The sequence below is a fragment of the Thamnophis sirtalis genome, unplaced genomic scaffold (assembly GCF_051295495.1).
Source record: "Thamnophis sirtalis isolate CommonGarterSnake01/CBP01778 unplaced genomic scaffold, rThaSir2_p1.2 scaffold_8, whole genome shotgun sequence".
Taxonomy (NCBI): domain Eukaryota; kingdom Metazoa; phylum Chordata; class Lepidosauria; order Squamata; family Natricidae; genus Thamnophis; species Thamnophis sirtalis.
The window spans coordinates 33890873-33917787 of record NW_028261388.1 but is presented as its reverse complement, the minus strand read 5'-3'; the positions used below and the strand labels follow the sequence as shown (position 1 = coordinate 33917787).

General features: G+C 34.3%; 1 protein-coding gene across 2 annotated transcripts in view; it reads left to right on the top strand.

The window, feature by feature from the left end:
• Positions 1-26915, top strand: part of CBLB (Cbl proto-oncogene B) — a 65233-nt gene that overhangs the window by 26183 nt on the left and 12135 nt on the right. The window contains exons 4-16 of one of the 2 annotated variants that reach the window (XM_014066233.2): positions 2863-3009; positions 7131-7287; positions 8170-8291; positions 8909-9046; positions 10026-10113; positions 11569-11730; positions 14788-14991; positions 17044-17229; positions 18437-18805; positions 19667-19761; positions 23807-23944; positions 26140-26228; positions 26317-26445. In XM_014066233.2, coding sequence (XP_013921708.2) covers positions 2863-3009; positions 7131-7287; positions 8170-8291; positions 8909-9046; positions 10026-10113; positions 11569-11730; positions 14788-14991; positions 17044-17229; positions 18437-18805; positions 19667-19761; positions 23807-23944; positions 26140-26228; positions 26317-26445 — 2024 coding nt within the window. The remainder of the gene's footprint in view (positions 1-2862; positions 3010-7130; positions 7288-8169; positions 8292-8908; positions 9047-10025; positions 10114-11568; positions 11731-14787; positions 14992-17043; positions 17230-18436; positions 18806-19666; positions 19762-23806; positions 23945-26139; positions 26229-26316; positions 26446-26915) is intronic. The other variant, XM_014066234.2, reaches the window with a different exon arrangement.

The window sequence follows — 26915 nt, the reverse complement described above, 5'->3', positions numbered from 1 at the left end:
TTCCTATGCTGAGCTTTTCTCAGAGGGTTAAAGAAGAGCACAGTACACTCCTGATTTCTATAATAAAATTAATGGAAAAGAGGGAGAAAAATACTCATAAATCCAACAAAATAAGACATATGGAATGATGAAGCAAGCTCATGAACCAGTAGTATTGGGAATCAGCTACAGCTGTCTTTAAATATCAATAATATGCACACCTAATTTCCAATCAGAAGTCTCAATAGAAGTCCATCGCTTAAAATAAGGCATTAATAAATTAAGTAGAACAGCAGAATTCACATAACACATCATGAATTTTTTATAATTCATAGTCATCTCGGAGGCCTTTGAAGTGCAATATATTGGAGTTAGTGATTCATGGCTCCACTAAACAAGCCAACCTTGCAACAAAGTTCTTGAAGAAGCAGCTATTTGGGAGTAAAGGTCAACTCTACTGTAGTGGAAACTGATAATAAAAATAAATTCTGACCTGAGTCCCATCAGGCTTAGGAAGTTTAAATGAGGCTAATGCTTGTGATGATAATTGAGGCTCTGGGTTTAGTATCAAAGTCTACTTCTATTCCAGTTTACTTGAGTGGCAGCTGCTTCCTGCTCCAGTGGTTGTACCTTCTTCCATCCCAGGATCAATGGATCCTTCCTAAGCATAGTGTTGCCAAGCTAGATAATTGCAGTGGTTGTTAATCTTAGCAAATCTGGGATAGATCTGATGGAATAGAAGCCTGCCTCAAAAGCAGATGAGTGCGGGATCGTGGTTCCATCAAGAATTAATAATGCCTTTCAGTCAACTGGAGCTGAAGGTCATTTAGCTGGCTAAGAAGATGTTGAAAGATCAGGTCAACAGGCAGCACTAATTTGCACAATTGTAGTGTATAACAGCTAAAGCCTGTAAAAATGTCAGTGAGGCTCAAGATCAGAAAGGCCTTCAAAAAGAACTCACTCACCAAGTGACATCATCTGTCTCCACAGAGTACATCAGCTGCATTTGCCATTTCCAATGGGATAAAACAAGTTTGAATGCTAGTCCCAGTTCTATTCAATCAGTTTTTCATTTGTATATCGTCATATGCTACCGATAGTCTGAAGGAGGTACCAATTGGGCAACATTCTTTGACCTTTGATGATTAAACACATGGACAAAGTGCCTCCCTACAGTCATTTAAGAAACCCTCTTTGCTGATAACTTTGCTGATAACTCTTATTTAAGCATACAAAAACAGTGATCTACAGTTGATACTGAACAAATAATCAGTTGCTGCTATGCTCTTCTGCCTGAATATCAGCCTAAACAACTGAAGTACCAATTAAAGAGAATATTTGTAGAGAGAAGTTCCCTGAAAATGGGCACCAACATCAGTCAAAAAATTTGAAAGATGAAACTTCTGGTCCTGATGATCAACCCAGATTGGATCCTGCAACATTATCCATGAATATTCACCTTCATTTGAGAGAATATTTGTAATTCAGGATTGAATTGGTTGTTGAGATGGTTGTGTGGCAACTCCAGAGTTTCCTGGATGAAATGGATTATCTAGACCCTTTCCAGTCATCGTTCAGGCTTAGTATGGGATGGAAATGTGCATTGCTTGTGCTTTTTGATGATCTCTGGTGAGAGCAGGATGGAGGTAGTGCATCCATCTTTGCTCTGCTTGACCATTCTGCGCCTTTAAGTACTATCAACCAAAGTGTCCTTCTGGAATGGCTTCAAGGGTTGGGAATAGGGTCTCTATGTTGTCCTGGTTCACTTCCTTTCTCTGGTTGCTTTCAGGCAGTGTTGATAGAAAGCAAGTGATCCAGTCCTTGTCTCCTACTTTACAGAATGCCACAGAGCTTGCTACTTTTCCTGCTTTTGTTTAACAGCTATATGAAACTGGTCAGGTTATCCACCACTGTGGGCTGAGTTAACATCAATATGCTGGTGACAGCTATGTGTTTCAGTCCATGGTGAGTTAATTGATGTTGTGACCTCCCTTTCACAGTACTTGGAGGCTGTTATGGAATAGATGGGGAACAATGGGCTGAAACTGAACCTGGCTCTGGGTTTGAACTTTGTTGGTCCATGGAGAATTGCCATCTCTTGTTTTGGATGAGGTGTTAATGCCCAGACAGATCCAATACATTCTCAGAGAGTTCTCTTGGTTTCAGGACTCCTGTTCACAGTCACTCCCCAGGAGGGACTTCATGCACTGTGGTTTATGTGCCAGTTATGCCCTTTCCCGGAGCAACAATTCCTCTCACAGTCACTCATACCCTAGTCCCTTCCTGTCTTGATTCCCTTGAACCACTCACACTCTAGTCATTTCCTTTCTTGCAGTGTGCTTTCCATGGGGCTATCCTTGAAAACTATCTAGAAGCTTAAATTAGTTTTAAAAACAGAATCCTGCATAGTTTTTTGCAAGCCTTGATGCTTACCTATGTCATTTCTCCAGGGGGAGCTGCATTGACTGCCAGTTTGCTTCCAGGTGACCTTTAAAGCCCTACATGGCTTGGGATTGGGTTACTTGAAGGGCTATCTTTTCCTAGTCACATCTACCTAACCCCTTAGAACAGGAAGGCACAAAATGCTATGAATTCCCTCACCTAAGGTGGTTCATGTGGCAGGACCAAGGAGAAGGGCTTTCTCTGTGGTGGCTCTTTGCTTATCAGCAATGATTTAAGCTGTTTTATTCTCAGGTTACTCTGCTGCCTGTACATTTCTTGTTTATATTGAGGTGTATTTTCCCCAATTATGAGTCACTGCTAGTTCCTAATCTTAGGAAGGGGAATTCCTATTGTATGATGTAGCTCTTCTTTTTATATGTTCAATGAAATATTTTTGTTCAGATTTTATTTTTTTCTTGTTTTTCTTTTTTGTATTGGCAGGCGAAATCTTACAAAATTGTCCCTCATCTTCAGTCATATGCTTGCAGAAATAAAAGCAATCTTCCCTAACGCTCAATTCCAGGGTGACAACTTTCGTATCACAAAAGCAGATGCTGCAGAATTCTGGAAGAAGTTCTTTGGAGAAAAGTAAGTATCAAAGGTAGAGTTGCTAGTGATTATTTCACTTGAGTGTCTTTTTATTACTTTTTATTTCATTTACATTTATCCATGTAAATTGTATAATATTATCACAAACAACAAATTATTTGCAGTGAGCTACAAATTGAATAAATAAATGCAAGCAATAAACAAAGAAAATACAAAAAGAATTCAGTGGTATACTTTCACATTTAATAGAGATTCCTAAAAAAATTGATATTCCCCCCCCCCCAAATTTAAATGGACCTTTTTGGTAATAGAATGATTGATGCAAGCATACTTCTCAAAAATTGCTAATATGAAGCAGACTGTAAAAGTCTATGGAATTGTTTTAGAACCACAGAGTTATTGCTTGTCTAAAGAAGCACCTGAAACCTACTGCTCATGAAAGCTCCTTTAATCAACAAGTCTAATTGCCTTAAATTATATATTTGAATCTATAGTTTTATAAAAAGTTAGTTTGAAAATGCTTGCTTCTTTTTTCGTTTTTAACTTGGGCACAGATATACTCCAAACCAAATTCTCAAGACATTATGGTAATCAGACTAAAAACATACAAAGTATTAAATGGTTCTAATCCAATCAACAGTCTATATTTCATTGTACTTGAAAATGGCCTCTAGTATTCAAGCTTATTTCAACTGTTTTATCTTATTAGTATATTTTATCAAATGATAGTTCTTTATAGAAACTTGTGATACGTTCTTTATAGAAACTTGTGATAAGTTCTTCATAGAAACTTGTGATAGACAATAGGAAATAAACTTTTAAATTATTACTAAATATAGAAGATTTTATGAAGAACACATAATTGAATTGGTTTGTTGTATATATCACAAATCTTTACATATCGTGTATAATTTTCCAAAGATTTACCTGGCTATGTTGCAAATGTTGAAGATATAATAACTTTGTAATAGGTAGTAAAAATCACAATGTGTATGAATTAAGTGAAAAATTCAAAAGAAGCTATTGCCATTAGCAATAGAATCTTGATTAACCACTGTAATGTGGCATCAGTGTTATACTAATTTTACATTTATAAATGATATAGGTTATTTGAGGCCAGTCACTTTCTCTCAACCCAACTCACCTCATACGTGGTTGTGGGAAAATAGGGAAAGGAAGGCATATTAGGTGTGTTTACCATTTTGAGCTATCTATAAAAATAATAAAGGCGGGGTAAAAAAAATCTAAAATAAATGAATAAATAAATATTTAGAAGCAAACACGTATTAGGAAGATTTTCAGAAAGAAAGGCAGAAGGCAGTATTAATGATTAATACTGAAATAAAAACATGATTAACAAAAATAATAGGTAGAAGCAACAAAAGACTGGCTCAAAGCAACATAAAATAAAAAACAATCAATAGTAACAAGAATATAGTCAAAAAAGTAAAAGGAGCAGTTAATACAAAATTACAACCATGCTTTAATGAGATAATGAAGCAAACATGCCTCTTTAGGGCTTTCTGAATGATAATGAGTTAGTCCTCAACTTACAATCACATTTGGGACTAGAATTTGGTTGTAAGTTGTGACAGTTGTAAAACAACTACCTGACCAGACCTGAATTTTACATCTCTTGTTATGGTGGTCATTAAGCAAGTTGCACAGTGGTAAGTCTAAATCACACAATCATTAAGCAAATCACACAAAGCAAATCAGTGTAAATCCATGCTTCTAAATGGGTGTTTTTTGCCAGAAACTGGCAAAAAACAGGAAATCAGCAGAAAACCATTGCTGACCACAGGATCTGCAACCAATTGTAAATGTGACCGAATTGGCAAGCACTCAAAATGCGATCATGTGACCACAGAGAAGGGCAGCATAACATTGTACGTTGTCTGAAAGAGTTTATGGGCTGTGAAGCATCCTTTCTAAGGCTGTGGTAACTGAACAGTTGTTAAATGACCATTTGTAAATCAAAGACTATCTGTAATTAAAATAAATAATTTATAGTTAAATGTCATGCTAACACAAATATTAAATGTTGTAGTACATACAGCAAGCTCTTATTGTACAAATCTTCTCATTTTGAATATTCTTTTGGTTGTGGATATTGAAGATGTAGGCAGGCTGCATTTGTTTACTTGGTTTTTGCTTAACTTGGCTGATATCTTATCATGTTGGATTTGGCCCCATTCAGGGAGATATTTAATATCTTTTTTGAGGCAGACTACTTGTCTTCCAGTTTAAATAAGTAGGCTAAAAGGCCTTTTAGAGAAAAGAGTAACAACATTCTTTGATAAGGAAGACCTGGTCTTAAATTTATACATTTGCCTAAGATATGTGAAAAGGCAATGGCTTTGTAAATCTAAGCACATTTGGAAGAAAAATATAGAACTACTTTTAACAGGCATTCCAATCAGGAAATTGGAATAAAATTGCTTTGGTCTGTTGATAACTTCTGCCAGGAATTGGATATGAAATATACATTTTTGCTAACTTGCTTGAACTTCCTAATGGCTTTTAAAAACATTGGCTGTGCTAGTCTCCTAAATAAATCTAGGGTTGGGCCCTGAGAGCACAGTTTTGCAATAATTCTATTCCCTTCTACAGTTGTTTCCAGAAAGTAATGCTATATACAACTCTTCGACACCCTAGCTATTTATCCATGATATCCTACAAGTTTCCATCTTCTCTATTGTGCTATAGAGGTATTCCTTTTTTTTTTTTTTGACAAGGAACTGCCCACTTCCTAGTACTCTCCAAATATACTGTTCCTTGCTATCTCAGTTCCAAGTTGATTTCTTGATTCTTGAATACTTTCATTAATGCGCTTGAGAAGAGTGAATAAGGTAAAATTCAGGTAAAATAGAAATGTTGTTGTTAGATAGGCAAATAAATAAGCAAAATCTTATTGCATTCTTTGACAATGTGACAAAATTAGTGGACTGGCAAAATGCTGTGGATATAATTTATTTGTGCTTCTGTAAAGGATTTGATACAATAGACCATAACTTATTACTTGATAAGATAGAAAAATGTGGGTTAAACAACATTATCACCAGATGGACTGGCTGATCAACTGCACTCAGTGTGTAATCCTTAATGAAGGGAAGTATGCAGTGGGGCTCCTCAATGCTCTGTGTTAGGCCCAGTACTCTTCAATAGTTAAATAAATGATTTAAATGAGGGGATAGAAGAGGAACTCATCAAATTTGCAGATGACACTAAGCTGGCAGAAATAGCCAACACTTTAGAAAATAGGCTAAACGTAGAGAAAAATCTTGGCAGACTTGAACATTGGGCCCTATCTAACAAAATGGCATTCAATGGTGAGCAAAGTAAAATTCTATATTTAAGGAAGAAAAACCAAATGCGCAGGTATGGAGTAGGTGATACCTGGCTCAATAGTAGTAACTGTGAGAAGGATGTTGGAATCCTTCTGGACAATCACTTAAATATGAGCCAGCAGTATGCTGCAGCTGCCAAAAAATCACCACGGTCCTAGGCTTCATTAACAGTGGATAGAGTAAAAATCACATGAAATGTTAATACTTTTTCTAAAGTTAGTATTGTTTTGTAATGTCTTGGTAATACCACACTTGGAATATTGCATCCAGTTTTGCCATTATAAAAAAGATGTTGAGACTGTAGAAAGAGTGCAGAGAAGAGCAATAAAGATGATTAGGGGATATGTATAGATGTATAGTTTAATGGAATGAAGGACTGGGGTGACATGATAGTAGTGTTCCAATATCTAAGGGGCTGCCACAAAGAAGAATGGATCAATCTATTCTCCCAAGCACCTGAAGGCAGTACAAGAAGAAATGGATGGAAAATAATCAAAGAAAGAACCAGCCTAGAACTAATGAGAAAATTTCTGTCAGAAGGCAGCAGTGAAAGTTGCAAATGGCAATCATACAACTGCAGGATCCTGCCATGTCATAATTGTGAGCCAATTGCAAAGCACCCAAATCATAATCAACATGATCTTGGGGACACTGCGATGGTGATGATTATGGGAATCTTCCTTAACACCTCCTCATTCAGTGTTGTTTTAACTTTGAATGGTCATTGAACAAGTGGTTATTAAAGACAGTTATTTCTAATTAAAAATGGTGTCTTATCTAACACACATATATATTATTTCCTTATTATAGGACCATAGTGCCTTGGAAAGTATTCCGACAATGTCTTCATGAGGTGCATCAGATTAGTTCTGGTCTGGAAGCAATGGCTTTGAAGTCTACTATTGATCTAACATGCAATGACTATATTTCAGTTTTTGAATTTGATATCTTCACAAGATTATTTCAGGTAATTTAGCTAAACTGAAATAATACTGAACATGCTTTTCTCTATTATTGGAACATATCTGGATTTTGCAATTTTAGACAAATGGGATTTTATAATTTTTTTTTCTGTCCATTTTTCCTGCTAGGAGATGTTTTAATTCAGGATACCATTTCTTTTTAGTAAATTTGATATATTTTTATGTTTTTCATAGCAGAGGTAATACAATTAACATTATATTACTAGTTCTGTGGGTAACATAAAACTTTAAAAGGTACACATGCAATTTTTTTTTAAATTACTGTTTGGAATAATGAATTCACATGAAAACATGAACTGATCTGGCATAATTATCTTGGTTTAGTAAACCATGAGTTAAGTTACCAATTAAATCCCATTTCCCTTCTCTTCATGTGCTGCTTTCATTTCTTATTTTTAATTACTCTAAATTTTTATTCAGAACATGAAATTGGTTTAATCTAGGCATGATACAAATGTTAAGAGGCGAATGGCAGACTTATGAAAGCAGCAGATTACAGAAGCCCTGCTCCTTTTCACAAAATAGTCCAAAGGGTTTGCAGTGTGGTACTGCTTTCATCATTTTAATAAAAGCTTATATATTTCATTAGTTTTGGATCTGAAATGGGATTGTTTCAGCCTTGAATTATTTCCATTAACTTATACTATTCAGATTCTTAATTCTTTGTTCACTTTTAAGCTATTTTTTAATCTGAACTTTACATTGCCTTATTTTTCACTGTAAGTAACTTTAAATGGCTGTTATCTTTGATGGGTAAGTAGCAAGTATTACAGAAAATGTTTTCTTTATTGTTGGAGGAAATTCAGATAAAAATGCAACATATTAAGTATATATATATAAATACATATTTTATATATTTCACTTAGCCTTGGGGTTCAATATTAAGAAACTGGAACTTCTTAGCTGTGACGCATCCTGGATATATGGCATTTCTGACATATGATGAAGTTAAAGCACGGTTACAGAAATATAGCACCAAACCAGGAAGGTAATGAACTCAATATTTTTGCCAATTTACTTCAGTAGATTATGGAAGATTGCCACTAGTTAGTCATGTTTCTGGATGGCTGGGAAATTTCATAATTTAATGACATTGGACTATAACCAGAAACTTCGCAGTAAGAGATGATTTGGTTCAGGGGGATTGGGAGGAAGTAATTCAAAATCATAATTATCCTCATGAACAATACGTTGAAACAGGACAACTTGAACATATTTAGCTAGGGGTCTGTTGAGAACAACTAGATTTTCTATAAAAAGAAAATTATTTGTGTTGTTGTCATTTCCAAAGAGTGGTGATAGGAAAACTAGTGACATGGTGAGCCATATATTAAAAAAAAAGCAGTTACAATAATGACCATTATAGATAGGAATTGAGGGAGCAACCACATAGTATGTAGAACTATTTGACAGTAAAGAAACTGTTTTTAATCTTTATAATACACTGTTAGTCAAACAATTACGTTTATCTACTTTTTAAAGTGAAAAATATTGGTAAATTTAGATTACACAAATATTCTAATTTCTCTTTTTTAATTTTTAATTTATTTTATCCTGCCTTTATCAATTCTTTCATTCACTATAGCATTGTCCTTTGTTTTACAGCTACATTTTCAGATTAAGTTGCACTCGACTTGGACAATGGGCTATTGGTTATGTTACTGGTGATGGAAATATTTTACAGACCATACCACATAATAAGCCTTTATTTCAAGCTCTAATTGATGGCAGTCGGGAAGGATTGTGAGTATAAATTATTTATATATATGGAAGGTATGGGTTGCTAATACAACAGGCACAAATTAAAGCAGGGGTGTCAAACACGTGACCCGCGGACCACATATGGCCCATGCAGGCCATGCACATCTTGGTTCCGCAAGCGCAAAAATAATCCTGATACGTCATGACACGGCCTTCAATGCAATTGGGTTTGATACCCCTAATTTAAAGTATTCTTGATCTGATTTGATTATCATAATTGCAAAATCTAGTTTATCTTAAAACGTTCAACTGAGAATTTTTCTTGTATCCCCAATTAGGGCAAACAGGACTAGAATGATGATCACTTCAACTGTGAAGTGAAATCAGCAGTGGAAAGTTGGGTGCAGTTAGCAGAGTCTTTTATGTGGAAGACAGTAAGAATATAGATCATTCAATGAAAAACATTGAGGTATTTCTGGATGGGAATTTTTAGCGGAGGATACTTATATAGAAGGTCTTTCAATATCATTCAATCAGCGATGGTTCAAATTTGTGACATTGTTGAACAAATAGCCCAACAATGTTGCAACTGGCCATCAAAATTCTGCCAAATACAACTTCCCAGTTCCATGATCATGAGCCAGGCACTTAGCAACCAGCCCAGATTTCCAACAATTGCAATAATCTGCAGTCATAATTGCAATTTGTGACTTCCTACTGGCTTTCCACAAGCAAAGTCAATGGGCAGGCTGGCACTAAGTCGTGGCCATGTGAAATCCTTGCTTAAAAACCCATGTAGTTCTTACTTAATGTTGGCAACTGGATTACTGCAACTGTCATTACTAAGTTGTGCTACATGACATCAAGTTTTACAATCATATCACTTAGCAATGGAAATTCTTATCTCCATTACCATAGTTAACTGAAGACTATTTGTAATAGAAAAACCAAAACTGTTCACTCATCATCTTAAGTATTCAATAGCTATATAAATGAAGCCAAATATTTATTTCCATTTCAGCTATCTTTATCCAGATGGACGAAGTTATAATCCTGATCTGACAGGACTATGTGAACCTATTCCACATGATCATATAAAAGTTACACAGGTATATTGTATGTTATTCACTTGGAGTGTGTTATTCATTCATATCCATTAAGAACTTTATATAGAGAGATATTTTTTAAACAGCTTATGTATTGTGTCCCCTAATGATGATAACTGATATTAGGCTGATAGCAGTCAGAAAGACTGTAGTGATGAAGGGTTTGGGGGCAGCAGTTCAACATATCTCAAGGACCATGAAAATTCTGAGTATGAGTTTAAAATCCAGTTTTGACTGGGCTAACCATACTAAGAAAAGATTTGCCAAGATACTTCAGATATCTTTTAAGTATGTATCACTATAGGCATGTTAGTTTAATGAATTTGTTATTCTTATCGGGGAAAAATTAACCCAAACTTTAATTTTCTAAAAAATGATCATGACAAAGTGACAGGTAGATTTTTAAAATTGTTTTTATCATTTTATTTAAGTGTTACTCCCTTCTTTTTCCTGTTGTTCATCATCACATTGAAGTTTTTAGATTGTTCTGTTTAACTTTTTTACAATTTTGGGGGATTTTTACCCATATTTTGTATTTTCCCCTAACCTTAAATGTATTTATTTCAACAATGGCTAGGAGACGGCAACAAATCTTTGTTTAAAATTCTAAAAGAAAAATATACTTTAAGCGCAGTTTCTGCTGCTGGTCGAGGCTTTGTATTACCACCAATATAACAATTGTATTAGCAAAATTTGGTATTATTAAATAATATCAAATCCAATAAATATCAGAAAAATATTCCTTTCTAAAAGGCTTGATGTGTTTAGATCAGTGGTACCCAATGTGGGGCAATTTGATTTTAATGGGGGCAATATGAACCTTATTTAAACCAAGTTAATGGCCTTTTAGGCTTCCTCTGTGTGAGTAGAGTTCACTTTTTGAGTAAAGTAAGAATTATATGTCAACCGGGGGGGGGGGGAATCAAGATTTTAAAGATGTTTAGATGGGGCATGGCCAAAAATGGTTGGGAACCACTGGTTTAAATAAACTACAAAATGTATTTGGACTTTCTGAAACCTGAACAAATCTATTAGGCCAAATTTTAATGAACTACTGTCCTTTTACCATTAACTGATGCAATTGATGGTAGGCTTTGGGATGGGATTCAAAAGTATTTTTTCTCTGACTCTCTGCTTAAAAATTCTGTCTCTACTGGTAATGTTTGAATTAAACCAAATCATACTTTATTTCTCTGAAGAAGTAGATTCTTGTGCAACAAATTTGAGTCAGAATAACTTCTTTTAGATAAGATGCTACAAGGCTGTGGTGGTTTGTTATGGTTGTTTATGAGCAATAGATTTTGTGTATAAATAGATTCACATTTTTTGAAAAAGCAATAACATATATAAATATTATATGAATATCTTCAGTAACAATTTGTCTTACTAGTATTTGCTATGATGTAAAAGTTGCAACCTGAATGGTAAGCCAAGTAGCTCTTATATTATCATTTTCAGAGGCTCTTCATTGCAGTCATTCCTTTTCAGGAACAATATGAATTATATTGTGAAATGGGTTCCACATTCCAGCTTTGTAAAATTTGTGCTGAAAATGACAAAGATGTGAAGATTGAACCTTGTGGACATTTGATGTGTACATCTTGCCTGACCGCATGGCAGGTAACTATATTTCTGTAATCAAATTCATACATGTCTTTTTTCTACTTCCCATTCTTTTTTCTATTGATACATTAACAAATGTTTTAGTTGTAGGAATAAATCTTGAAATGATAGTTTATTCATATGTAGGGAAATAGCATAACTTCTTTCAAAATACTGTAAGCATAGAACAGTTTTATATTCTTTATCAGGAAAATGCAGTGTATCGGCAGGTAGTTAGGAAGAAGATTTTAAAAAAACGGGGTATTAACAAACCTGGGTATTGAACTTAACATTTCCAAATTTTAAGTAACTTAATTCTATTCTCCTTTCTAGTTAAATCTATTTAAAGAATGCTCTGAATTTTTGTTTGTAAGTAACTGTTAAAGGTTTGATACTTGTAATAGCAAGGGGCATAACTGAGCATGGAAAGAAAAATATTCTCAAATAAATGAAACAAAAATCAACCAACAATATAATTCTCCCACCTAAGATGAATATTCAGTCAGTAAGAATATTTTATCTGCAACATTGATTTGTAACTTCTGAAATCACTTAATCAGAAAAATTAGCTAATATTAAGAGGCTGAATAAATTATAGGAATCCTCTTTTAGAAAAATATCTTCCCATTTATTCATTGATAGGGATGTTCTCTTGGGAGCAGTTCTGAAAACAATATAGAATTAGAAGCACAATATCATAGAATTTTTCTGGGTCATAACATCAGTGGGAATGTAGGTTTTTAATAAAATAAAAACATTTAATAAATACTCAAGCTGTAACTTTAGCAAGTGACATCCAAGTAAATGGAGTATTAGGTTTTCCTTCATTAACAGTCATTTCGTTTTAAATAAATTTCACTGCACATTTAACTTCTGTATAATTAACAAGCTGATGAAGGGAATATACTGCAGCAGTTCAGTTTCTACTTGCCAATGGTTAGTGTTTAATTGCCGTCATAATGGCTCGTTAGAGATGCCTAAGGAGAGAGTTCTGGTACTTTTTTATCATAATAAAGCATCTGTTTTACTTAATAAAACTCCCAGCTCCTTAGTGAATACAAAATCACATTTGAATGATATTTTATGCCGAAGGTCGATCAGTCTCTGTGCATGTTGGGTATCCTTTGTTTTAATGGTACTGAAATAAAAATACAACTAAAATAAGGTAAAATGGGATGGGTTTTTTCGGTAAACGAAGGTTTCTAATTGATTTCTGTGTATATATTACTATAGCCATATTTTGCTTTTTTATTGTTTTATAATATTGCATAGATCCATATCTTACCTTAAAGCATAAAGCAGAGGTTACTGAATAAATTGGCACCTTTTTCTGTAGCAAACATTTAAAAATCTGACAAGTATCTGCCCAAAACCCAAACTGAATTATATAGGTTGGAGCATATGTGTATTTTTTTATTTTGATTTTAGATTCTTTTGTAGTTCAGTTCAACAGAACAGACAAAAATAACTAATTTGTATAAGCTTATATTAGTTATAGCAGGGCTACTGATATCCACCAATTTTTCAGCTGACCAGGTCCAATTAATGTTTAAGTCTCAGTAAAAAGAATTTTGGAAATTTTGCTTTGCATTATAATGTTTAAAAAGGCTTTGGTAAATTAAATGCCTAATTTATGTATTAAAAAATTTAAAGTATATAATTTACATATTTATAAGAAATGGTACAGTATAGGTGGTACCTTGCTCAATAGTAGTAACTGTGAAAGGGATCTTAGAGTCCTAGTGGACAATCATTTAAAAATGAGCCAGCAGTGTGCAGCAGCTGCCAAAAAAGCCAACACAGTTCTAGGCTACATAAACAGAGAGATAGAATCATGATCACATGAAGCGTTAGTACCACTTTTTAATGTCTTGGTAAGGCCACACTTGGAATACTGCATTCAGTTTTGGTTGCCACGATATAAAAAAGATGTGGAGACTCTAGAAAGAGTTCAAAGAAGAGCAACAAAGTTGTGAATGCCCCAACACTGGAAGTTTTAAAGAAGATGTTGGATAGCCATTTGTCTTAAACGGTATAGGGTTCCCTTCCTAGGCAGGGGGTTGGACTAGAAGACCTCCAAGGTCCCATCCAACTCTGCTATTGTATTGTATTGTATGAATGCCTAAGAAAGATTGTTAATGGTAGTTGGCTCTTCTGATCTGAGACTTTAGAATTTGACATCAGTTTAGTTCTTAGTAATCTAAAAGATTATATTCCTCAACCCTAAACTTTTTACTATGTAAGTTACAGCTCCACTGTTCAGAAAATCAAATATGAGTTCAATGATATATAAGAAGTATTGGTTATAAAGCCACTGCAATGTGATGATTGGACTAAGGAGATCCATATTTGCATACCCTCACAGCCATAAAATTATGTTGGTAACTTTTGATGAGTTGCTACAATCTGTTTCACGGAATTGTGGTAAAACTTAAAAGGGAAAACGTCTTAAACGTCTTAATGAAATATTTGATATAAGTGCATTGAATATAGATTTCTTAAAAGAATCCTGCATTAATAGGTTTCTGATCATTATCTTATTGCACTACTTTCTCACAGCTAAAATATATGGTTGCTAAGAGTCAACACCAACATGATGGTAATTTAATCAATCAGATAAAAACCAATGTCTCACAAATAGCAGCATGTATCTTTTCAACTTGTGTCAACAATACAATATTATAAAATATTATGCAATATTACCAAAGGAGAAAATTATATATATATAAATTCCATTATATGAGGAATAATATTATTTTTTCCAATCTCTAAATATGTTTGAGATATGTTGAGATTTACAGAAAGGCATGAATGTATCTTATTTATGTAAAAAAAAAAGAGTGTGATAGTCTGTCCAATTGCCATTGATTTTTCCCAACATCATATGTAATAGAAAATTGCTGGTGCTGCTATTCATTTGAAGTTCCCCCCACCCTCTCTCTCTATCTCCATATTTGCATCTGTGACTTTAAAAATACTATTAATATGCTTTTCATTGCCTTAAGAATTATCTATGAAGTAAAATAATTCTAAACAGTTATCAGCATTTTGGCGTTTTTGTTTTTCATAATTCAGGAATCAGATGGTCAAGGATGTCCCTTTTGTCGTTGTGAAATCAAAGGAACTGAACCCATAATTGTAGATCCCTTTGATCCAAGAGATGAAAACATAAGATGCTGCAGTATTTTGGACAGCTTTGGTATTCCTATGCTTGACTATGATGATGATGATGACAGAGAAGAGTGTTTGATGATGAATCGATTAGCTTCTGTGAGAAAGGTGCTTCTCTTTTTCCTGAAATATGCAATGACTTTGTAATTTGCAATTACAATTTACACATTGATTAAAGCAGGGATTTCATTGAGAGCCACATAAGAGTTGTGTTTGATCTTGGGTGGCCAGGGTGGGCGTGGTCAGCTCGACATCACTTGTGTGTGGGTGTCTGTGGTGACTCGAGGGCTCTGCCATCAAAAATGAGTTCCCAATCTCTGTTTTCGGCTGCAATGGCATCTTGCAATCCTCTGACAGTGAAAATGGAGCTCAAGAGAGCTCCTCATGACCCTCCCAAACTCTATTTTCTCTGGCAGAGGCTCTACGGGCTGGTCCTTTGCTGTTTCCAAGTTGGTCCCATGGGCCATATCTAACCAACCTGTGGGCCAGATTCAGCCCCCAGGCCTTGAGTTTGACATCCCTAGATTAACTAATTTGCAATGGTTATTAGTGTGAAAACCAGTCATAAGTCATTTTTTCAGTGCTGTTGTTACTTTGAACACTGACTAAATAAACTGTTGCAAATTGAGGACTATCTGTAAAAATATGAACTAGTAGACTAAATTACATCATTGTATATTCCCTGGCTGTAAACTGATGCATTCTCTTTTTTATTTCGTGGAGAGTGTTGGAAAATAAGAAGAATCCTTTTGTATTATTATAAGGAACCATTTATCTCAGCAGCTTATTTCTAATAGTAGAAATCTAAGTACTTCCATGAGAAAGGTATGGGTACATGAGTGTTTCCTATGTTTTCTATCTAAAACCAGGTATCAAAGACAGATTCACTCTGATATTCCATTAATTATAGTAGCTAATCACAGTTGAAGATTAGTTTCTACAATAGAACTCTGATCTGTATCAATCCAAATGTTGCTGAACTACAGTTGCTAGTATCTATGATATTGTAGGTTTTTGGGTTTTGCCAACCTATTTTGTTACTACTTCATGTATGTACAGTGATGGGTTGTCTCTGTTGAGGGAGCAGGATTTCCACTTGTTTACAAGTTCCAGTCAAACCTTTGGCTTCATATAACGAAATATTTTAGGAGAGAATGAGGGTATCTAACAATTCTAACAGCAAATTTATTAGTTATTTATGAAGCTCTCATCCAAATCTAACAGAACTATAGGTACTCCTCATTTAGCAGCATTGAAGTGATTTCATAAATGCAATGGTAATGATAAATTTAAAAACAAAAAATCAAAACACATGCATTTTCTACCAAATTTTATTGGCATGACACAAAAAGTTTTCAGTGTGAAATTGAATAAGGTTCTGGTCAGTTTCAGGCAGCAATGGATGGATCAATTAAAGTCACAGAGATGAGCTTGTTAAGCACTTTTTAGGAAAGGGCTGCTCTGCAGAAAAGCAGGTCAGGAATAAATAACTTTCTAAAGCAAACAGGTCTGGCATAGGACACTGTATGGAAGAGGTTATTTGAATGAGAGAGCAGCAACCAGTGATTTTTGTAACATATCTCTTTCAGTCACCTGTTTACTTAATGACCATTTCTGTTCTGATTTAAGGAACAGATTGTAGTTGCTAAATGAGCAGAGGGTGTGATTTATGAATAAAATTGTGAAGAGAAAGAAGAGCTGAGTTTTGCTAAGTGCTTCTTTAAAAGTGAGATATAATATTAATAAAGTAAATAATAAAATAGAAAAACCGGCAAATAGAAATAGAATGTCTGGCAAAAAGAAAGCAAATGTAGTACTTAACAAATAGTCATACGTTCCTTGGGTGCAATCCCAAAGCAAACTAGAGTACCACTTGAACATTATTGGCATTGACAAATTCACCATCAGTCAATTTAAAAAGCAGCTTTACCCAAAACAGTTTGCATCCTTAGATGATACCTCTAACACCACCAAACATCCACATCTGCCTGTCCTAGGTCCTTGGGAAAGAGTCCATAGAGTGAGTCTTTCCCAAAAAATGCCAAATCCAGTCTGAATATCTTATATAGTTATAATTGACAGGTGTTTAGTAAGAACTTACAAGTTGGTGTTTTCTTTGAATGGTGAATATGACATACTTCATAACATCTTCTGTTGCAGTGTAATGAAAGACAGAATTCCCCAGTGACATCTCCAGGATCATCTCCTCTTGCTCAAAGAAGGAAACCATTTCCTGATCCCATACAAGGATCCCATCTTACCCTTCCACCAGTCCCCCCTCGATTGGACCTAATACAGAAAGGAGTTTCCCGATCCCCTTGTGCCAGCCCAACAAACTCACCAAAGGTAAAAGTACAATTTAGTAATAGAGCTTTAGGAATTTAACATTATTTTTCTTAGAAGCTTAATGAGGATCTCTTTAGTTCCTGTTCTCAGGGTTTTTCTGCTTTTATTCAGATCCACTGAAATCAATTAACTTATGACCATTCCTGCACCTAAGCTTTTGCTTCTCTTTTCACTAAGTCATTTTATGTATTTGGAAAAGCAAACAATAATTAGAACAAGTAAAGCATACTATATAAAGTCATGTGTGTCTTCACTGTTGAACTCTGAGCTCTCCTTCCTGTTGAAATGTGCAAACGTTTTGTCACCATTCGAGGAGACATCATCAGTGCGTTTTGAACTGATGATGTCTCCCCAAATGGTGACGAAACATTTGCAACCAAATTGCCAAGCTCAGAGCTCAAACTAACAGCCTAATCTACTTCCTGTGTTAATACTTTGATATTTTATGTGACTTTTTGGGATTATTATATATACAAACCATTCTATGTCTCTATATAGTGGGATGCTCTAGTCAGTGGGATGGTCTATGTTCTTTTCACAAATCACAAGTTACCTTATAAAGTTAATTATTTTACTTATATATTCTACACTTACTTTCACAGATACTAGAACAAATAAAATTATGTGGGACACTCAAGACTACTATCTACAATTAGTTGAAAGAAAATTACGGAGACTACTTCTAATTTCAATAAAGATAGTATTTTATGAGAAGGGAAATAATTATTTTATGTTTTATCCAGATTTGGATTATAGCTGGAACACTAAACAGATTTTTAAACCAATGTTTGGTGCATAATAAAAGAAAAAGAAGTTATTAAGAATATGTGCTTCCATATGTATGCAAACATCTTGGTTATGTACTGCATTAGTATTTTATTTTTCTGATTTGATGAGTTTTTTAAAATGGTTGATTATGGTTAGATATTGATTTATTGAACTTTGCAAATTGTTATTTGATATTTTAATTAAGGTTATCATTTTAACTGAAGAATTTGGCTTCTAGATTTAATTTATAACATGGGTTTGCTTTTACATTTGGGTGTGTTTATATTGATTCATTCAAATAATTTTGCAATATTAATTTTTAATTTCATGCTGATCATTTTAGCCAGTGATATTAATTAAAGTGACTTAAAATATTGTATTTGTTGCTAAGTATAGATTAGATACTTAATGAAGCATTTCATTTTGTGTTATGTCACAGTCTTCTCCAGGTATGCTGAGGAAACAAGACAAGCCTCTTCCAGCACCACCACCACCAATACGAGATCCACCTCCACCTCCACCAGAAAGGCCTCCACCCATTCCTCCAGATAATAGGTTAAGTAGACATTTGCATCATCCTGAAAGTGTATCTGCCAGAGAACAACCAATGCCACTTGAAGCCTGGTGCCCCAGAGAAGTGTGTGGGAATAATCAAATTGTGGGATGTCGTATAGTAGGAAATGATAATTGTCCCAAACCTGGACTTACTGCAAGCTCAAATATGAATGGAAGACATTGTCGCATGGGTTCTGATCCATTATTTCTACGAAAGCACAGATTCCCTGAATTACCTTTAGAAGGTACCAAGGTAAGAGCCAGATGGCATGATGCATGAAGTTTAGTTTTAGTTAGGAATATTGAACTTGAAGTCTGATGCTGTTGAGAAGTATGTAAAATAATTAAGTAATAGGAAGACATTTATAGGAAATGATACTGCAAATTCAGATATCAGTAGAAAACATTATTGCATGATACAAGATTTCTGCAACAATTTTTATGTCATGAATTACCAATAGAAGATACATGATGCAATATATGAAGTTTAATGAACATGAATCCTTAAATAATAATATAGTACAACGTAAATGTAATATAAAATTTAGTGGCCTATTTAATTATAATTTCTTTGAAAATTGTATAGTAAAATAACTAAAAACAAAAAATTCTATGTTAGACATTTTAAGGAATATTCTATTAAAGTGTGTGAGGGAACCCTAGCTGAATTATTTAGGTAACAAAATACAAAATGGAATATCAGTTGGAAGGAAACTTGGAAGTCTTCTAATCTAACCCCCTGCACAAGCAGGAGACCTTATACTGTTTTGGACAAATGGCTTTCCAATTTCTTCTTAAAAACCTCTAGTGAAGGAGCATCCACAACTTCTAAAAGCTGTTCTACTAGTTAATTGTTTTCACTGTCAGGAAAATTTTTAGCTCGAGCTGCTTCTCTCCTAGATATATGTTATATTTGTTACATGTTCTGTTCTGTTAAAAATGTGTGAGGAAACCTTAGATGAATTATTTATAGTGTGAACACATGAAATTTATATTGATTACAGGTGGAATGGAACATAAAATTAAAGATGAGAATGGGTTCAAAATGTTGTAAATGAGCATTTTACTTGCATGTAGTTTGCAAATTACCATCCTGAGAAATCATCTCTTGCAGATATTTTCAAATGGCCATCTAGGTAATGAAGAATATGATGTTCCACCTCGCATTTCACCTCCCCCACCAGTTGTTTCAGCCATGCCAAATATGAAGTAAGTTTTTAAGAACATTAATTATACAAATTATGAGGATGCAGATTTTTTATTTTTATGAATTAGAATTATGTATTGAGCAGAATATGTTCACAAATTTGGGACTTTTCAGATCGTCATTTATCTCGAAGTGTTGTGCAAAGATGAATTTTTAAAATATATTTAAAAGTGTTTTATAAGAGCATTAAAGAAGACTGTGAATAAATATTGAGTTACCATATCATAGTTCCTTCAGATTCTGTTAATAGGCATTTCATAATGATAATAACAAAACTTAGATTTGAAGTCTTAAAGATGCAGAATTTGTGATGCATACAAAACTCTGAAAAATCAGAGTTAATAAGGCAATAATAATATTGTGTCAATATGGGATTCACTAAAGTGAAAAAATTGTTTCTAGAATTAACCAGTCATCTTCTCCTTCATCTCTGTTTGTTGAAACAATAGGTTCTTTGCCAGGAGAAATAAAGTCTGTTTTAGGAGTCATTAGGTTGATCTAGTGTTTCATTTTTAAACAATGATAAAAAACACTTTCTAAAATGAGGAAAGAGTAGATTTACCTCCTGAAAAACTCTTTTCAGAACTTTTCATAAATCCTGCCAACTGCTAGGAGACTTATAAGTTCTATTTCTGCCTTGACATGAAGCTTCTGGGTAACCTCTTGGAGCCATAGGGAGGAGACAGTGGCAAAACAATTCCAAAATCTTGCCAAGGGAACTATAAAGAGTTTTCCAGGCTCTCACCAGGCATCAACACTTATTTGAAGGCACATATTCACACAAATAATGCTTACTTATAGAAGTCATTCAAAGAATTTTGATGAAAATGTTTCAAAAACAATTTAAAAAAAGTTTTAGCAGTTCTAGTGTCCAGATTTGAGGAAAGTGGGTTACGATGGACACCAACCTACCATCATAAAAATGGAAAAGAGTAAAAAAAAAAAAACTATTTACATTTCCTAAAAATTCAAACTAAAAATTCAGAAATCGAAATTAGCTTCTCTAAGCGACATAGAATAGTCAATTTTCAGTCACCATTCTTTCCTTCTAGTCTCCCACATGTTAGACATATATCTGGAAGAATAAATATAGAATTATGTATAGTGCTGCTAAAAGGACTTGTAATAAAGTTTTTTATTTTTTCCCTCTATGGGACTCTGTTTCATAAATGCTGTTTTTCACCACTAGATATAATCCCTTTTCCCCACATCTTTCAATTTTTATGAATCTGGTGATATGATAAGTATCTCTCATACCACCTCTTTTATATATTTCCATCAACTCTGTTTATTCTAGGCAAAGTATAAAGGCAAGACTGTTCTTTCTAGTAAAAAAAAACTGTAAACATTAAGTAGCAGATGCAAGACCATCTGAGTGGATCTTGAGGAAATTGTTTATTTTTATTAAAGCTGGCATTTAATAGAATCCTCATGATATGCACTGCAGTTGATAAAACATGAAACCATTAAGTTTTTTAAAAAAAAAATGTGGCAAAACATCAGACCTGTATTTTATTTTTGAAAATGTATATGCCTGCCCAACTCACTGTCAGTAAATCTGGACAGCTGAAAACCCAATATAAAAACAGTAACAAGCAGTACCCCCCCTCCCCTGATGACAACTATCAATTAAATAAACTACTTGATAGGCTCTATCCCGATCTGAAATCCCTGAGCTCATTGACATGTCTTCAGGGCCTTTTGAAAGTTGTATTGGGGGCTAATCGTATCTCCACAGGATGATTTTCCACTGGGAGGGAGCCATCATGGAGAAGGCCTTTTTTCTTGGTCCTGCTAGATGAACCTGCTTAGGAGAAGGGACCAGTAACATTCCCTGCCCACTCCACTCTGGTGGGTCAGGTAAATGTAACTAGGAAAAGATGATCATTCAAATAACCTGGCCCCAAGTCATATAGGGCTTTAAAGGTGACAACCAGCATCTTTAATTGGATCTGGGAGTGCATCAGCAGTCAATGCAGTCTCCGCAGGAGAGATGACACATGTGTATATCTAGGCCTGCATAAAGCCATGTGGAGTGCCACATTTGGAACCAATTGAAACTTTTGGATACTTTTTAAGGGCAGTCCCATGTCATTCTTTATTTATAAATAATATATTTATAAATAAATAATCCACTTATAATAATATAAAATTATTTATTTATTTAGTATTTATTCATTTATTATATACTGCATATCTCATACAACTCCAGGTGATTTAAAACAAGTTTTAAAATATAGAAATGAATAAAGCCAAACTAAAATAGCAAAACAAGAAAAAAAAACTAATAAGATACGTTGTAAACTAAGAACGTATACTGTGTATTATGGTGAGTCAATTTTTTCAGCTTTCAATTTACAAACATTAGGGGTGCTCAAAATTAGTGACAAGCCTTGGGGATTGTAAAGACAATTTGGTTACTTGGTTTGTTTCATTATACTGTATACTATTAAAAACATATTGTAAAAAAATAAATTTCTGTACAAATTCAATTCAATAGGTCAATTAAGTTACATAATCAAAAATAGTATCTCATATGAATATAGTATCATTTGCTCACAAAGTTATGCTGAAGCAGGCCAAAATCCAGTTTTGATCTTGCCAGCATAAAGCTTATTAGAGTAAATCTAACTTGCCAGGGCTTATCATCTTTTCATTAGATAGATCATGATGATATGTCAGATGTATAAAGTATGTCATAAAAGCACTATGCTTGACAATTGAATTTGAGATCAGTGGTGTCATTTGGTATGGTTCTTATAGTTGAAAAAGAGCTTATAAATGTTATCTCTGAAATGATCATTGCTAGATGTCAAATTAATAGTTTCAGTTCAAATATAATCTTGAATTACATATATCTTTGTTAATACAATTAATTCAGTTTCTGTAGTTTTATATAACATTCCTGCTGGCAAATGAAATACTCATTTGGGATACCGGTTAAAACAGCTGTATGTTTTGTCTTATTTCAAAGACTTTACAGAAAGTAATATTTTATCTTTATAAGCCTTAAATTTCATTGAATGTTATATACTTTTTATTAAATAAATTAATCTAAAAAGCCACTTTTTTGTTATATTTTATATAGCTTAAACTGCTTTGAAACACAGTTTGCATAGTACAAAATGCCTAATAGTGAAAATGAACATTTCAAACCCTGTTTTGGAAGGAAAATATTCCCTTTCTCATGAATCTCCCCCTAAATTGTAGCTTGAAGCTAGTTATCTCTTTTACTTCCTCACATCACATTGGGTATTTTTTCCCCATTGTTTCAATTTTTAATTGTCCTAAAGCTAACCAAAATGGACACTAACAAGCCATAACTTCGCCCTTACACTTTAGGGTGTTTACATTTATAATCAGAATCTTTTGAGTTCTATAATACTATATAAATGTCTTAAATGCCTGCTTTTAAAACATCCGTACATAATTAATGACAGTTCCTAAAATTACCTTTGGAGATTGAACTCTCAGAGTTGGGAAGACTTTGGAGCTTATGGAAATAGATTCATAGCATCTTGCATTTTGATATATGCTTTAGTGATAATTTGCATTATAAATTATCAATGAATTGTTAATTTGTTGAATTATTTCCATGGAACAATTGTTTTTTTGACATGTAGAGCATTTCAAATTTTATTTAAAGAAAATACAGCTATGATTCCTTAATTTTATGTTCAGTTCTTCTAGTTTTTTAAAACGAACATAGTATGGCTTAAACTTCTTAAGTTTTGCTTTGTGTGTCTCTGTGTTTTGAGACATCTGAATTTGTTTTGCAAAGAAAGCTGCAGTTAATCAAAGCTGGAAATTTCTGAGTGTTTCCTTGGCTTGTGGAAAAAGAGAGAAGAGAGCAAAGTGCACAACCTCCATAAGGAAGTGGAACACATTTGTATCTCATTAAATGCACATACCTACTCTATTTTTGGCTTTGTTGTGGCAATAAAATAGAAAAAAATGTAATTAAATCCATTTGTAAATGCAGTGATTGATATATTTATTTTCTGTACCAACAAAACTCATCTGGATTTGGTGTACTTTTCTCTTGAGGTCTTCTGTTGCTGTTATAAATTCCTTTTCTGAAAAATCAAGAGACCATGTAGAAGATGAGTACAAGATTCCTTCATCTCATCCTGTTTCTTTGCCTTCACAATCACTTCATTGCCATAATATGAAGTCTCATACTCGGTAAGGTTATTTTAAGTTGATGGTAGAGAACCATTTGACATGACATTCAGTTTAGTTTTATATTTGATTGATGTTAATTATAATATTACTTTTAAGATTACATCTTTACGCAGAATTTAAAATATTTTGGTATAAGGTTTCAGCACCTCTCTGCTCAATTTTTAGGCCTTGTTCTTAGTTTTTATTTTCCATACAAAGAATAGACTTTTTGCCAACATACATTCTCAGAATATAATTCACAACTTTTAATACTTAATAGAATATCACCTTTTTAACATATTTCAGCAAGTACACGCATGCATGTACACAAAAAAGAAAAACAATTGGGTCTGAGCAGTAATTAATACCCTTGAGGGTGGAGGTGATTCCGTCAGCTCTTAAGGAGGCATTAGAGCACTCTGTCCTAAAGGAGTCATCTGACTCAACCAGTCTGGGTTTTGTCCAGTCTCCAACCTTCCCTTTTTTTAGGATGTTTATAAATATGGTGGTTATGCAGCAGCTGCAGAGAACACTGGATGAAACAGATTATCTGGACCTTTTTCAGTCAGGGGTTCTGACTGCGTACAGATCTGAGACAGCATTGACTGCTCTTAGATGACCTCTGGCAGTAGTGAGATGGGAATTGTGCGACTGTCCTTGTTCTTCTTGATCTCTTAGTGACCTTTGATTCCATTGATCACAGTTTTTTCTGGACCATCTTTGAGAATTGGTGGTGAGCAACATTGCTTTGATTCTCCTTTTTTCTCCAGGCTCCATTCCAGTTAGTGTTGATGGGGATAGAGTTCCAACATGTGGGGATAGAGTTCCAACCCTACTTTGTGGGGTACCTCGGCGGTCAGTATCAATATGCTGATGCTATCCAGCTTTGTATCTCCACCCTGGACTACCTGTCCCATGTCAGTGCCTGGAGGCTGTAAGAATCTTGATGGCATATATTGGTTTTCAACTCAACCCACGGAAGACAGAACAGAGTTTGCATATTTGGGGCTTATGATGATAAGGTTTTGCCACCACTAGTTTTGGATGGAGTGGCATTGCCCCAGATGGACCCAGTGCACAATCTAAGTATCCTCTTGGAGTCATGGTTCCTGCTAGAAGATTGGATGCAAGAGGTGGCTAGAAGGCCTTTGCACAACTTAGGATAGTATGCCAGTTTATTGATATATAGATTAAACTTTATACCACCCATCTCCCCTATAAGATGACTGTTGTACGCATTTCTGGATAGGGAGGATTTGCTGACTCATGCCTTGTGGCTTTTTTTCTGAACTACAGCAATGCATTCTACATGAGACTGCCCTTAAAAAGCACTCAGAAGCTTCAACTGATACAGACTGTAGCTATATGTGTTTGATACATGTAACATCACTGTTTTGTGGGTTACCAATATTCCTGTGTGGTTGTGGGTGCAATTCAAGGAGCTGGTTATTGCTTAAAAAGCCTTTTATGATCTGCAATCAGGTTACTAGGGGATAGTCTTCTCCCAGTTATTTCTATCTGTCCAATTCGGTCAGGCAGATTGGGCAAGCTGCAGATCCTATCAGTCAAGGAGTGTTGACTAACAGAAATCAGGAAATCAGCTCTGTCTGCTGGAATATCGTTTGTCAGATACGAGGATGATCCTAACTCTGTTGTCCTTTTGCAAGGCCATGAAGACTTGGTTTTGTGCTCAGGCTTGGGGCCTTAAGTGTGTTGAGGGCCCTATGTCCAAGCTGTATTAATATACATAGTAAATTTTGCTTGGTTTCATATATATTAATTTTGTACTGTTAATTCTTTTCAGTCACTTGTTGAGATGGGTGGTTATAGAAATTAAATCAACCTACCTCCCTCCCCTCCTCTCATTATTTTATTTTACTTAACTTAGAATTCATGTATGTATTTCCCTTTATAGAAACGTTGTGAAATGAATTATAATTGTCAGTCATTTTATCAAACTTTGTTTGGTTTGAGTTCTGATCTGCCTCTATTGAATTCGTGTGCAGTTGGTGCTAGAAAACAATGATGTTGTCTTTTATTAAAGATTAAGATTGGTGATAGTCCTTAAAATGGGGGCAAAGGGAAAGAGTTGAAGTTGTTTGAAGTTAAATTTTCTTAGTACTAGTTTAAGTATCTTCATTTTGCGTTTCATTTTTGTATCTAATTCCATGTAACTTCTATGTGATTAAAACTACAGGTTTTATGTTTGCTTTCAGTGTATTTGAGAATGGTCAGTGCTCTGGAATAAGTAGTGAAATGCACAATACTTCATCTGAGATGAAAAAATTGAAACAACCTGATATAGGTATGAGTAGTACATGTTTAGAGGGAAAAATTAATATGCTGCTTTTGAAAGCTTAAAAATTAAGGTATTTTAAATGTTTGGTATTTAGGAGAAGCCTTTGAATCTACTATTCCAATACCTCTGCCACCTCTGCGACCTCCATTGAGGGAAAATTTGAAACATGCATCTGTACTCAATAGAACGTCCTCTGATTATGACTTGCTTGTGCATCCTCCAGGTTATATATTTCTCTTTTTCTTTCCAATATAGCAAGCTCCTTATAATCAATCTTTCAAACACAGCTATATGTAGACTAAATCTAAGATCCTACACTAAGTATTGAGTAAATGATGCCTCATTGATTTTTATGACTGTACAGGTAGTCCTCAACTTACAACATCTCATTTAGTGACCGTTCAAAGTTACAACGGCACTGAAAAAGTGACATGACCAGTTTTCACACATATGGCTGTACTATATACTTGGCAATTGACTCATATTTATGATGGTTGCAGTGTCCCAGGATCATGTGATCCCCTTTTGTGACATTCTGACAGGCAAAGTCAATGGGGAAGCCAGATTCACTTAACAACAGTTTGACTAATTTAACAACTATAGTGATTAACTTAAAAACTGTGGCAAGAAAGATCGTAAAATGGGCAAAGTTTGGGCTCAATTGTGGTATTAATTTGAGGCATACCAGTATTC